This window comes from Pan troglodytes, chromosome 15 (assembly GCF_028858775.2).
Source record: "Pan troglodytes isolate AG18354 chromosome 15, NHGRI_mPanTro3-v2.0_pri, whole genome shotgun sequence".
Lineage (NCBI taxonomy): Eukaryota > Metazoa > Chordata > Mammalia > Primates > Hominidae > Pan > Pan troglodytes.
Genome location: NC_072413.2, coordinates 35,707,434 through 35,722,544, shown reverse-complemented (window position 1 = coordinate 35,722,544; position 15,111 = coordinate 35,707,434). Strand labels below are relative to the sequence as shown.

General features: G+C 37.1%; 1 protein-coding gene across 50 annotated transcripts in view; it reads right to left on the bottom strand.

The window, feature by feature from the left end:
• Positions 1-15,111, bottom strand: part of MIPOL1 (mirror-image polydactyly 1) — a 381,371-nt gene that overhangs the window by 89,009 nt on the left and 277,251 nt on the right. For 17 of the 50 annotated variants that reach the window (XM_054665968.2, XM_054665965.2, XM_063792851.1 and 14 more), the window contains one exon: positions 12,308-12,448. The exons of 32 other annotated variants lie outside the window; for them this stretch is intronic. In XM_054665968.2, the coding sequence (XP_054521943.2) occupies positions 12,308-12,448 (141 nt within the window). Of the gene's footprint in view, positions 1-12,307; positions 12,449-13,799; positions 13,908-15,111 lie in introns of those variants that run through there. One more of the 50 variants, XM_016926019.4, reaches the window with a different exon arrangement.

Below are 15,111 nucleotides of genomic sequence, written 5' to 3'. Positions count from 1 at the left end.
AAGAACCTTGAAAAAAGGTTAGAGGAAATGCTAACTAGAATAACCAGTTTAGAGAAGAACATAAATGACCCGATGAAGCTGAAAAACACAGCACGTGATACATACACAAGTATCAATAGCTGAGTTGATCAAGCGGAAGAAAGGATATCAGAGATTGAAGATCACCTTAATGAAATAAAGTGTGAAGACAAGATTAGAGAAAAAAGAATGAAAAGGAACAAACAAAGCCTCCAAGATAAATGGGACTATGTGAAAAGACAAAATCTACTTTTGATTGGTGTACTTGAAAGTGATTGGTGTACTTGAAAGTGATGGGGAGAATGGAACCCAGTTGGAAAACACTCTTTAGGATATTATCGAGGAGAAATTCCCCAACCTAGCAAGACAGTCCAACATTCAAATTCAAAAAATACAGAGAACACCACAAAGATATTCCTTGAGAAGAGCAACCCCAAGACACATAATCATCAGACTCACCAGGGTTGAAATGAAGGAAAAAATGTTAAGGGCACCCAGAGAGAAAGGTCAGGTTACCCACAAAGGGAAGCCCATCAGACTAACAGCAGATCTCTCGGGAGAAAACCTACAAGCCAGAAGAGAGTGGGGGCCAATATTCAACATTTTTAAAGAAAAGAATTTTCAACCCAGAATTTCATATCCAGCCAAATGAACTTTCATAAGCAAAAGAGAAATAAAATCCTTTACAGACAAGCAAATGCTGAGATATTTTTGTCATCACCAGGCGTGCCTCACAAGAGCTCCTGTACAAAGCACTTGTACAGGACAAAGAAGGGCATGATACAATGGTAAAGGGATCAATGCAACAAGAAGGGCTAACTGTCCTAAACCTATATGCACTCAACACAGGAGCACCCAGATTTATAAAGCAAGTTCTTAGAGACCCACAAAGAGACTTAGACTCCCACACAATAATAGTGGGAGACTTTAACACCCCATTGTCCATATTAGACAGATCAACGACAGAAAATTAATAAGAACATTCAGGAATTCAATTCAGCTCTGCACCAAGCGGACCTAATAGACATCTACAGAACTCTCCACCCTAAATTGAGAGAATATACATTCTTCTCAGCACCTATTGCACTTATTCTAAATCTGATCACATAATTGCAAGTGAAACACTGCTCAGGAAATGCAAAAGAATGGAAATCATAGCAAACAGTCTCTCCAACCACACTGCAATCAAATTAGAACTCAGGATTAAGAAAACTGCACAACTACATGGAATCTGAACAACCTGCTCCTGAATGACTACTGAGTAAATAATGAAATGAAGGCAGAAATAAAGATGTTCTTTGAAACCAATGAGAACAAGGATACAATGTACCAGAAACTCTGGGACACATTTAAAGCAGTGTCTAGGGGGAAATTTATAGCACTGAATGCCCACAAGAGAAAGCAGGAAAGATCTAAAATTCACACCCTAACAACACAATTGAAAGAACTAGAGAAGCCAGAGCAAACAAATTCAAAAGACAGCACAAGGCAAGAAATAACTAAGATCAGAGCAGACTGAAGGAGATAGAGACATAGAAAGCCCTTCAAAAAATCAATGAATCCAGGAGCTGGTTTTTTGAAAAGATGAACAAAATAGACCGCTAGCCAGACTAATAAAGAAGAAAAAAGAGAAGAAACAAATAGATGCAATAAAAAGTGATAAAGGGGATATCACCACTGATCCCACAGAAACACAAACTACCATCAGAGAATACTATAAACACCTCTACACAAATAAACTAGAAAATCTAGAAGAATTGGATAAATTTCTGCACACATACACCTTTCCAAGTCTAAATCAGGAAGAAGTCAAATCCCTGAATAGACCAATAACAAGTTCTGAAATTGAGTCAGTAATTAATAGCCTACCAACCAAAAAAAGTCCAGGACCAGACGGATTCACAGCCAAATTCTCCCAGAGGTACAAAGAAGAGCTGGTACCATTCCTTCTGAAACTATTGCAAAGAACAGAAAAAGAGGGAATCTTCCCTAACTCATTTTATGAGGCCAGCATTATCCTGATACCAAAACGTGGCAGAGACAAACAAAACAAGAAGAAAATTTCAGGCAAATATCCTTGATAAATATTGATGCAAAAATCTTCAATAAAATACTTGCAAACTGAATCCAGCAGCATATCAAAAAACTTATCCACCACGATCAAGTCGGCTTCATCCCTGGGATGCAAGGATGGTTCAACATATGCAAATCAATAAATGTAATCCATCATATAAACAGAACCAATGACAAAAAACACATGATTATCTCATTAGATGCAGAAAAGGCCTTCAACAAAATTCAACACCCCTTAATGCCAAAAACTCTCAATAAACTAGGTATTGATGGAACATATCTCAAAATAGTAAAAGCTATTCATGACAAACCCACAGTCAATATCATACTGAATGGGCAAAAACTGGAAGAATTCCCTTTGAAAACTGGCACAAGACAAGGATGCCCTCTCATACCCACTCCCATTCAACATATTATTGGTGTTATTGGAAGTTCTAGCCAGGACAATCAGGCAAGAGAAAGCAATAAAGAGTATTCAATAAGAAGAGAGGAAGTCAAATTGTCTGTTTGCAGATGACATGATTGTATATTTAGAAAACCCCATCGTCTCAGCCCAAAACCTCCTTAAGCTGATAAGCAACTTCAGCAAAGTCTCAGGATACAAAATCAATGAGCAAAAATCACAAGCATTCCTATACACCAATAACAGACAAACAGACAGACAAATCATGAGTGAACTCCCATTCACAAATGCTACAAAGAGAATAAAATATCTAGGAATACGATTCACAAGGGATGTGAAGGATCTCTTCAAGAAGAACTACAAACCATTGCTCAAGGTAATAAGAGAGGACACAAATAAATGGAAAAACATTCCATGCTCATGGATAGGAAGAATCTATATCTTGAAAATGGCCATACTGCCCAAAGTAATTCACAGATTCAATGCCCCTATCAAGCTACCATTGACTTTCTTAAAAAATTGAAAAAACCTACTTTAAATTTCATTTGGAACCAAAAAAGATCTGCATTGCCAAGACAATCCTAAGCAAAAAGAACAAAGCTGGAGACATCACACTACCTGACTTCAAATTGTACTACAAGGCTATAGTAACCAAAACAGCATGGTACTGGTAACAAAACAGATATATAGATGAATGAAACAGAACAAACAGAGGCCTCAGAAATAACACCACACATCTACAACCATCTGATCTTTGACAAACTTGACAAAAACAAGCAATGGGGAAAGAATTCCCTATTTAATAAATGGTTTTAAGAAAACTGGCTAGCCATATGAAGAAAACTAAAACTGGATCCCTTCCTTACACCTTATACAAAAATTAACTTAAGATGAATTAAAGACTTAAACATAAGACCTAAAACCATAAAAACCCTAGAAGAAAACTTGGGCAATATCATTCAGGACACAGGCATGGGCAAAGACTTCATGACTAAAACAACTAAAGCAATGGCAACAAAAGCCAAAATTGACAAATGGGATCTAATTGAACTAAAGAGCTTCTGTACAGCAAAAGAAACTATCATCAGAATAAACAGGCAATCTACAGAATGGGAGAAAATTTTTGCAATCTATCCATCTGACAAAGGGCTAATATCCAGAACCTACAAAGAACTTAGACAAATTTACAAGAAAAAAACAAACAACCCCATCAAAAAGTGGGCAAAGGATATGAACAGAAACTTCTCAAAAGAAGACATTAATGCAGCCAACAAACGTGAAAAAAATCTCATCATCACTGGTCATTAGATAAATGCAAATGAAAACCACAATGAGATACCATCTCACGCCAGTTAGAATGGTGATCATTAAAAAATCAGGAAACAACAGATGCTGGAGAGGATGTGGAGAAATAGGAATGCTTTTACACTGTTGGTGGGAGTGTAAATTAGTTCAGCCATTGTGGAAGACAGTGTGGCGATTCCTCAAGGATCTAGAACCAGAAATACCATTTGACCCAGCAATCCCATTACTGGGTATATACCCAAAGGATTATAAATCATTCCAGTATAAAGACACATGCACACGTATGTTTACTGCGGCACTGTTCACAATAGCAAAGACTTGGAATCAACCCAAATGCCCATCAGTGATAGACTGGATAAAGAAAATGTGGCACATATACACCATGGAATATAAAAAACGATGAGTTCATGTCCTTTGCAGGGACGTGGATGAAGCTGGAAACCATCATTCTCAGCAAACTAACACAAGAACAGAAAACCAAACACCGCATGTTCTCACCCATAAAAGAGAATTGAACAATGAGAACACATGGACACAGGGAAGGCAGCATCACACTCTGGGGCTTGTCAGGGGGTGGAGGGGAAGGGGAGGATAGCATTAGGAGAAATACCTAATGTAGGTAACGGGTTGATGGGTGCAGCAAACCACCATGGCATGTATATACCTATGTAACAAAACTGCACGTTCTGCACATGTACCCCAGAACTTAAAGTACAATAATAGTAAAAAAGAAACAAATGGAAATTTTAGAAGTGAAAATACAATAACTGAAATGAAAAGCCCAGAGGATAGGCTAAATAGCAGAATTGAAGGGACAGAGAAAGAATAAGAGAACTGGAAGAGAGAACAATAAAAATGATTCAATATGAATAACTGAGACATAGACTGAAAAAAACTATCACAACTTCAGGGACCTGTGGACTATAATAAAAGATCTAATGGCTGGGTGTGGTGGCCCACGACTGTAATCCCAGCACTTCGGGAGGCTGAGGGGGGCGGATCACGAGGTCAAGAGATTGAGACCATCCTGGACAACATGGTGAAACCACATCTCTACTAAAAATACAAAAATGTGCTGGGCGCGGTGGGACACTCCTGTAGTCCCAGCTACTCAGGAGACTGAGTCAGGAGAATTGCTTGAATCTGGGAGGCGGAGGTTGCAGTAAGCCAAGATTACACCACTGCACTCCAGCCTGGTGACAGAGCGAGACTCCGTCTCAAAAACAAACAAACAAAAAAAAGATCTAACATTTGGGTCATCAAAGTCATGGAAGGAGAAATGGAAGAGGATAGAGCTAAAAAAAACAAGTACTTAAAGAAACAATGGCTGAAAACTTTGAAATGTGGCAAGACACGGAAACCTACAAGAAGTTGAGAAAACTCCAAATGGGGAAAACCCACATAAATGAATTCAAAGACACATCACAATTAAACTTCAAAAAACTAACGCCAAAGATAAATGACAGAACTCACAGCTTCTTTTCCAAGGTTGACTAGTATTGCATTGGATATATATACTACATTTTCTTTATCTGTTCATCTGTTGATGGTACTGATACTTAGGTTGATTCCATAACTTGGCTATTGTGAACAGTGTTGCAATGAACATGGAAATGCAGACATTTCTTTGAAAAAATAATTTCAGGACAGTTGTGGTGGCTCACACCTGTGAAGTCAGCACTTTGGAAAACTGAGGTGGGAGGACTGCTTGAGGCCAGGAGATCAAGGCCAGCTTGCGCAACATAGTGAAACCCTGCCTCTACAAAATTTTTAAAAAATCAGTCAGGTATGGAGGCATACACTCGTAGTCCAGGTACTCGGGAGGCTGAGGCAGGAGGATTGCTTGAGCCCCTGAGTTTGAGGCTGCAGTGAGCTACAATCATGCCACTGCACTCCAGCTTGGGCCACAGAGCAAGACTCTGCCCTTAAAAAAAAAGATTTCAAATCTTTTGGGTAAATATCCAGAAGTGAGATTGCTGGATCATATAATTCTATTTTTAGTTTTTGGAGGAACCTGCTTTCAGTCATCCATAATGGCTATACAGTTGGCCCTCTGAATATATGGACATACAGTTGGCCCTAGAATACATGGATTCTGCAATTGTGGATTCAACCAACCATGGATGAAAAATATTTTTTTCTTTAAGGAAAGAAGGATTGTTGTTGGCTGTGCATGGTGGCTCACACTTATAATTCCAGCACTTTGGGAGGCCAGGGCAGTTCGATCGCTTGAGCCCAGGAGTTTGAGACCAGTCTGGTCAACGTGGCAAGACCTCATCTCTACTAAAAAATACAAAAAATTAGCCAGGCGTGGTGGCATAAGCCCATAATCCCAGCTACCCGGGAGGCTGAGACAGGAGAATCGCTTGAACCCAGGAGGCGGAGGTTGGAGTGAGTCAGGATCATGCCACTGCACTGAAGCCTGGGCAACAGAACGAGACTTGGTCTTAAAAAAAAAAAAAAGGTTGTGTCTATACTGAACATGTGCAGATTTTTTTTGTAGTGATTATTCCCTAAACATATAGTATAACAACTATTTGCATAGCATTTACATTGTGTTAGGTATAAGCTAGAGATGATTTAAGGTATATAGGAGGATGTGCATAGGTTATGTGCAAACACTACAACATTTTACACAAGGGATTTGACTATCCATGGGTTTTGCTATCCACATGGGGTGCTGATACCAATCCCCTAACAGATACTGAGGGACAGTTGAATTAATTTATGTTCCCACTGAGAGTATACAAGGGTTCCCTTTTCTCCATATCCTCACTGACACTTGTTAACTTTTGTCTTTTTGAAAACAGCTGATATGGTTAGGCTTTGTGTCCCCACCCAAATCTCATCTTGAATTGCAATTCAGGTGTCGAGGGAGGAACCTGGTGAGAGGTGACTAGTTCATGGGGGTGGTTTCCCCAGTGCTGTTCTCATGATAGTGAGTGAGTTCTCAGGAGATCTCATGGTTTTATAAGTGTCCGGAATTTCCCCTGCTTGCACTTCTCTCTCCTGCCACCATGTGAAGAAGGTCCTTGCTTCCCCTTTACCTTTTGCCATGATTGCAAATTTCCTGAGGCCCCCCTCAGCCATGTGGAACTGTGAGTCAATTAAACCTCTTTTCTTATAAAATACCCAGTCTTGGGCAGTTCTTGACAGCAGTGTGAAAATGGACTAATACAACAGCCATTCTGACTGGTGTAAGATATCTTATTGTGGTTTTAATTTGCATTTCCCTATAATTAGCAATTAAACATTTTTTCATATATCTACTGGCTATCTGTATGCCTTCTTTTGAGAAGTGTCTATTCAAATTCCTTGCCCATTTTTAAACTGGGTGTTTTGTTTTCTTGCTATTGAGTTGAGTGCCTTACATATTTTGGATATTAACCCTTTATCAGATGTATGGTTTCCAAGTATTTTCTCCCAATCCATAGGCTGTCTCATCATACTGTTAATTGTTTTCTTTGATGTACAGAAGCTTTTTAGTTTCATGTAATCTCATCTGTCTATTTTTTTCTTTTGTTGCCTATGCTTTTTGGGGTCAGATCCAATAAACCAACATAATATAGTTTCCCCTCCTATGTTTTCTTCTAGTAGTTTTATAGTTTCTGGCCTTTCATTTAAGTCCTTAACCATTTTGAGTTGACTTTTGTGTGTGGTGAGAGGTAAGGGTCCAACTGCAATTTTCTGCATGTAAATATCAAGTTTTCTAAGCACTATTTATTGAAAAGACTATCCTTTTCCCATTGTGTATTCTTGGCACATTTGTCAAAAATCAATTGATGATATATATGAGCATTCATTTCTGGGCTCTCTATTCTGTTCCATTGGTCAATAGGTATATTTTTTGGCAGTATCATGCTGTTTTAATTGCTACAGCTCTGTTGTATTATTTGAAATCAGCTATTATGATTCCTCTAGCTTTGTTCTTTTTGCTCATGATTCCCTTGGCTATGTGGTTTCGTTGTGTGTGTGTGTGTGTGTGTGTGTGTGTGTGTGTGTGTGTGTGTGTTGGGGGGGGTCCATATGAGTTCCAGATAGTTTTTTCTATTTATTTTAACAATGACATTAGAATTCTGATAATTATTGCACTGAATCTGTATATCATTTTGGGTAGATCATTTGGTGTGACATTTTAACAGTATTAACTCTTCTAATTCATGAACATGAGATATCCTTCCACTTATTTGTGTCCTCTTCAATCTCTTTCATTGACATTTTAGAGTTTTCATTGTGCAGGTCTTACATCTCCTTTTGGTAAATTTATTCCTAAGGTTTAATTTTTTTAGGGGGTAGCTATTGCAAATGGGATTGTTCTCTTGATTTCTGGTTCAGATAGTTTGTTGTTAGTGCATAGAAGTGCTATGGATTTCGGGGTGTTGATTTTGTATCCTACAACTTTACTGTATTTGTTTTTTGTGTTTTTGTTCTTTTAGAGGATCTTTGTCTGCCACCCAGGCTGGAGTCCAGTGGTGCAATCATAGTTCACTGTAACCTTGTACTCCTGGGCTCAAGCAATCCTCCTGTGTCAGCCTTCCAAATAGCTAGGACTACAGGCATGTGCCAACATGCCTGGCTATTTTTTTAAATTTTTAAATAGAGACGAAGTCTCACTAATTTGCCCAGGCTGGTCTTGAACTCCTAGCTTCATGTGATCCTCCTGCTTTGGCCTCCCAAAGTGCTGGTATTACAGACATGAACCACTGCACCCAGCCTGTTTTATTAGTTCTAAGAGTTTTTTTTGTTTGTTTGTTTTTTGTGGAGTCTTCAGGGTTTATGATCCTGTTCTCAGCAAACAATGACAATTTCACTTCTTTCTTTCCTATTTGAATGACTTTTATTTCTTTCTCTTGCCTAATTGCTCTGGCAAGAATTTCCAGTACTATGTGGAAAAGAAATGGTGAGAGCTAGCATCCTTGTCTGATCCCAGATCTTAGAGGAGAGGCTTTTAATTGTTTACAGCTGAGTGTAATGTTAGCTGTGGGCTTCTCATATGGCCTTTATTTTATTGACGTACATTCTTTCTATACCGAGTTTGGTGAGAGTTTTTTTTTTTTAATCATGAAAGGATGTTGAATTTTGTCAAATGTTTTTTTCTGCATCTAATGAGATAATCACATGGCTTTTGTTTTTCATTCTGTTAATGTGATGTATCAAATGTATTGATTTGCATACGTTTCACCATCCTTGCATCCCAAGAATAAATCCCACTTGATAATGGTGGATTTATAATGTGTTGTTGAATTTGGTTTGATAGCATTTTGGTGAGAATTTTTACATCTATGTTATCAAGAATAGTGGCCTGTAATTTTCTTTTCTTGTGATGTCCTGGTCTGACTCTGGGATCAGGGTAATGGTGGCCTTGCAAAAAGAGTTTGGAAGTATTCTCTCCTCTTTAATTTTTGGGAAGAGTTAGAGAAGGATTAGTAGAAGGATTAGAGAAGGATTAGTTCTTCATTAAATGTTTGGTTGAATTCAGCAGTGAAGTTGTCAGGTCCTGGGCAACTTTTTATGAAATTTTTTTAATTACTGATTTAACCTCTTTATAGTCATTACTGGTCTGTTTAGATTTTCTACTTTTTCATGATTCAGTGTTGGTAGGTTCTGTTATCTAAGAATTCATCCATTTCTTCCAGGTTATTCAATTTATTGGCATATATTTATTCATAATAGTCTCTTATGTTACTTTGTATTTCTGTGTTAGCAGTTGTACGGTCTCCTCTTTCATTTCTGATTTTTATTTATTTGAGTCTTCCCTCTCTTTTTCTTAGTCTAGATAAGGGTTTGTAGATTTTGTTTATCTTTTTAAAAAACCAATTCTTAGTTTCATTGATCTTTTGTACTGTTTTTCTAGTCTGTACTTAATTTTTCTTCTGCTCTGAGCTTTATTATTTCCTTTCTTCTGCTAATTTTGGGCTTAGTTTGTTATTCTTTTCCTAGTTCCTTGAGGAGAAATCTTGTTACTTATTTGAAATATGTCTTCTTTTTTGATATGGGCATTTATTGCTGTAAAATTTCCTTAGAAGTGCCTTTCCTCTATACCATAAGCTTTGGTATGTTGTGCTTCAATTTTCATTTGTCTCAAGATATTTTTAAATATTTCTTTTAATTTCTTCAATATGCATTGGTTGTTCAGGAGCATGTTAATTGCCATGTAGTTGTGAATTTCCTAAAATTCCTCTTGTTCTTGATTTCTAGGGTTCATACTAACGTGGTCAAAAAAATACTTGATATGATTTCAATATTCTTAAATTTGCTAAGGCTTGTTTTGTGCTCCAACAGGTGATCTATCCTGGAGAATGTTCCATGTGTGCTTGAGAAGAATGTGTATTGTGTTCCTGTTGGACTGAATGTTCTGTGTATTTCTCTTAGCTCCATTTGGGCTAAAGTGTTGTTCATGTCCAATATTTTATTAATTTTCTGTCTGTATAATCTGTCCATTGTTTAAAGTGGGGGTATTCTCCAACCCCACTGGAAACAAACAAAAAAAAGTGGTATATTGACGTCCCCTGCTATTATTATGTTGCAATTTATCTCTCCACTGATCCTTTAATATCTGTTTTATATATTTAGGTATTCTGATGTTGCATGCATATATATTTGTAATTGTTATAACCTCTTGATAAATGGATCTCTTTACCATTATATAATGTCCTCTTTGTCTCTTTTTTTTTACAGTTTTTGACTTAAAGTCTATATTGTCTAAAACAATATTTACAACTGTTACATTCTCTTGATAAACCCTCTCTTCTATCATTATTATAATTTCCTATTTTTTACAGCTTTTGAATTAAATTGTCTAAGAATAGCTACCCCCGCTATCTTTTGGTATCCATTTACGTGGAATATCTTTTTCTATCCTTTCACTTTCAGTCTATGTGTCCTTAAAAGTAAAGTTAGTCTCTTGTAGATAGCATATAGTTGGGTCTTGGTTTTTTTTTCATTCAGCCACTCTATGTCCTTTTTAAAGATTATTTAATCCATTTAAATTCATGGTAATTATTGATAGTAAAGACTATTGCCATTTTGCTAATTGTTTTCTGGTGGTTTTGTTGATACTTTGTGGTATCTCTTGCTATCTTCCTTTTTAGTTTGGTGGCATCAGATTTTCATCAGTAATGTCCTTGGCAAATTTGTCAATGAATTTCTCTGCTGCTTTGTGATCAGATGTTTTATCACCACAAATCTTTAAAAATTTAATACCATTCTTTTTCTGTTTCTGCAACCAGCCTGTTGAATATTTGCAGTTTTTCAATTTTCAGTTCATTGTGCTAGATCTTTGCTTGTTTCATGACCAGTACACTATTACATGTCATATATTCACTTCAACACTGATGGATCTACTCTTTCAATACATGATTGAGGTCTTCATTTTTAGCTTTATGTAGTAATCTATTTTTCATCACTTTAAGCACAGAATTTCAATGGCTTATCCTTCTGTGACACAGGTCATATATGGTAGTCATTCTAGCACCATACTCTTTTGTAAGACATTTCACACTTACACTGCTGTCCAGTTTCTCCAATAGCATGACTTTCTGAGCTATGGATAAACATAAATGCTTCTTCTTTTTCTTATCATTGTTCCCAATGGGGCATCTGCAGACCATTTAGACATTTTCAACAATATCTTTATACCACAGAGCAGAGAATAAGCAAAGCAATAGAAAATAAAAACACGCAGTGATCAAGGTATGTAAATCCTGGCCCCATGTGGGGCATTACAGTGACCTGCTGTTCATGCATCCAGCCTGCACACATGCCACTTTATTACACTTTGTAGGTGTGCTTGTGTAGGGGAATCTGGGTACGCACAGAAAAGATTTACTGCAGCTGAATGGGCTGGGAGGGTCTTTTTCTCTTGAGGATGCTGAATAAACTGTGTGTTGTGTCCCTGCATTTTGAATGTGACTTGTCACATGAGGTCAGGTGTGTTATTTTATACTTGTGATGTCATGTCAGCACTCAAAAAGTTTTACACTTTGAATTTTCAGATTAGGGATGTGCAATCTGTACTGATCTCAGGGACATTAAAAGCATAATAGAAAAATGTTATGAACAACTCCATGCCTGTAAATTTAATAACTTACATGAAAGAGATCAATTCTGTGAAAGACACAAACTAACAAAACTCATACAAGGAGAAATAAATAATTCGAATAAACATTTATATATTAAACAAATTCAATAAAATAATCAATAACATTCCAAAAATGAAAGCACCAGGCCCACTGGTGAATTCTACTCAATATTTAAGAAAGAAATGATGTCAATTCTCTACGATCTCATCCAAAAAAATACAAGCAGAGGAAACGCCATCTAATTCAATTAATGAGGCTAGTATTACCCTAATACCAAAACCAAGTTAAGAGGCCGGGTGCAGTGGCTCACGCCTGTAATCCTAGCACTTTGGGAGGCCAAGGTGGGTGGATAACCTGAGATCAAAAGTTCAAGACCAGCCTGGCCAACATGGTGAAACCCTGTCTCTGTCAAAAATACAAAAATTACCTGGACGTGTGGTACACGCCTGTAATCTCGGCTACCCAGGAGGCTGAGGCAGGAGAATTGCTGGAACCTGGGAGGAGGAGGCTGCAGTGAGCTGAGATCGCGCCACTGCACTTCAGCCTGAGTGACAGAGAAAGTCTCCGTCTCAAAAAAAAAAAAAAAAAAAGACATTACAAGAAAGTAAAACTTACAAACCAGTAAACATAGATACAAAAACCCTAAACAAAATATTAGCAAATTAAATCCAACAAAATATATAAGGAATTACACACTGAGACCAAGTGAGACTTATTCCAGGTATGCAAACCTGGTTTAACATTCAAAAATCAATTAATGTACTCCATCACAAAATAGTCTAAAGACTAAAAATCATTAATCATATAAAAAAGAATTAGAAGCATCTGACAAAATCCAATACTCATTCATGATAAAAACCTCTCAGCAACCTAGAAATAGGGAGGAGCTATCTCAATTTTATATAGAACATCTATAAAAACCATATGGTTATCATACTTAATGGTAGGATATTAGATGCTTTACCCCTACGATCAAGAGAAAGGTAAGAAGTGCCCTCTCACTACTTCTATTCAACATCGCACTAGAAGTCCTAGCTAATGCAGTAAGACAAGAAAAGAAAGTGAAAGGTATAAAGATTGGGAAGGAAGAATTAAAACTGTCTTTTTCTGCAGATGACATGATTGGCTATGTAGAAAATCCCATGAAATTGAAAAAAAACGTTCCAGACCATCCAATCAACCAACCAACCAAACAAACAAATAAAACAACTCCTGGAACTAGTAATAATTAGTGATTATAGTAAGATTGCAGGACATAAGATTATTTTAAGGTCAATTGCTTTCCTATATAGCAACAATGAACAATTTTAATTTGAGATTACATTAATGCCGAAAAGAGAAATACTTAGGTATACATCCAATAAAATATTTACAAGATCTATATGAGGAAACCTATACAACTCTGATGAAAGAAATCAAAGGTGTAAATAAACTGAGTCTTGGATAAGATAACTCAGTATTGTTAAGATGCCAGTTCTTACCAATTGATCTGTGCATGCAACACAATCCCAATAAAAATTCCAGCAAATTATTTTGTATTGACAAACTGATTTTTAAAGCTTATGTGGGGAGGCAAAAGACCCCAAATAGTCAACTCAGTATATAAGGAGAACAATATTGGAGGACTGACACCACCTAACTTCAAGACTTACTATACCGCTATGGTAATCAAGACAGCATTGTGTTGCAAAAGAATAGAAAAATCAATCAATGGAAGAGAAGAAAGCCCAGAAACAGATCCACACAAATACTGCCAACTGCTCTTTGACAAAGTAGCATAAGCAACCAAATGGACAAAGAATAGTTTCTTTTTTTTTCAACAAATAGTGCTGGAACAATTGGATATCCACATGAAAAAATTAATCTAGACAAAGACCTTGCACTTTTCACAAAACGTAACTCAAGATGGACCACAGGACTATAACAGCAAAACACAAAATCATACAACTTCTTAAAGAAAACAAGAGAAAATCTAGGTGACCTTGGGCTTGATGATCAGTTGTTAGATGTATCACCAAAAACATGATCTATGAAAGAAAAAAACAGGTAAGTTGGACATCATTAAAAGTAAAAATTTCTGTGCTACAAAAGGCACTGTTAAGAGAATGAAAAGACAATTCACAAAATAGGAGAACATCCTTGCAAAACACATACTAATAAAGGACTGGTATTCAAAACACACAAAGAACTCTTTAAAATCAACAATAAGAAAATAAATAACTTAATTTAAAAAATGACTAAGCCTGTGATCCCAGCACTTTGGGAGGCAGAAGCGGGTGGACCACTTGAGGTCAGGAGTTCAAGACTAGCCTGGCCCACATGGTGAAACCCTGTCTCTACTAAAAATGCAAAAATTAGCCAGGCCTGATGGTGCATGCCTGTAGTCCCAGCTACTCAGGAGGCTGAGGCAGGCGTATCGCTTGAACCCGGGAGGTGGAGATTGCAGTGAGCCGAGATCACGCCACTGCATTCCAGCCTGGGTGACACAGTGACTCTGTCTCAAAAAAAAATAAATAAAAATAAAAATAAAAATAAATGAGTAAAGGATCTCAACAGACACTTGAGCAAAGAAAATATATAGATGGTTAAGTAAGCATATAAGAGGCTCAACATGTCATCAGAGAATTGTAAATTGAAACAGCAATGATATACTACCACACTAATTATTAGAATGGCAAAAATCCAAAAACCTAAAAATACCAATTGTTGTACAACATCCTCATCCATCTCATTCATTGCTGGTGGGGATGCAAAATAGTATAACCACTTTGAAAGATAGTTTGACAGATTCTTTCAAAGCTAAATATAGCCTTACCATATGTATTAGTCTGTTCTTGCACTGCTAATAAAGATATACCTGAGACTGGGTAATTTATAAAGAACAAGAGGTTTAATAGACTCACAGTTACACATGGCTAGGGAGACCTCATAATCATGGCTGAAGGTGAATGAGGAGCAAAGGCATGTCTTACATGGTGGCAGACAAGAGACTATGTAGGGGAACTGCCCTTTATAAAACCATTAGATCTCATGAGACTTATTCACTATCATGAGAACACCATGGTAAAAATCCGCTCCCATGATTCAATTACCTCCCACCGGGTCCCTCCCCTCCCACGACACATGGGGATTACGGGAGCTACAATTCTGGATGAGATTTGGGTGGGGACACAGCCAAAGAATGTCACCATATGATCTAGCAATCATGCTCCAAGGTTTTTACCCAATAAA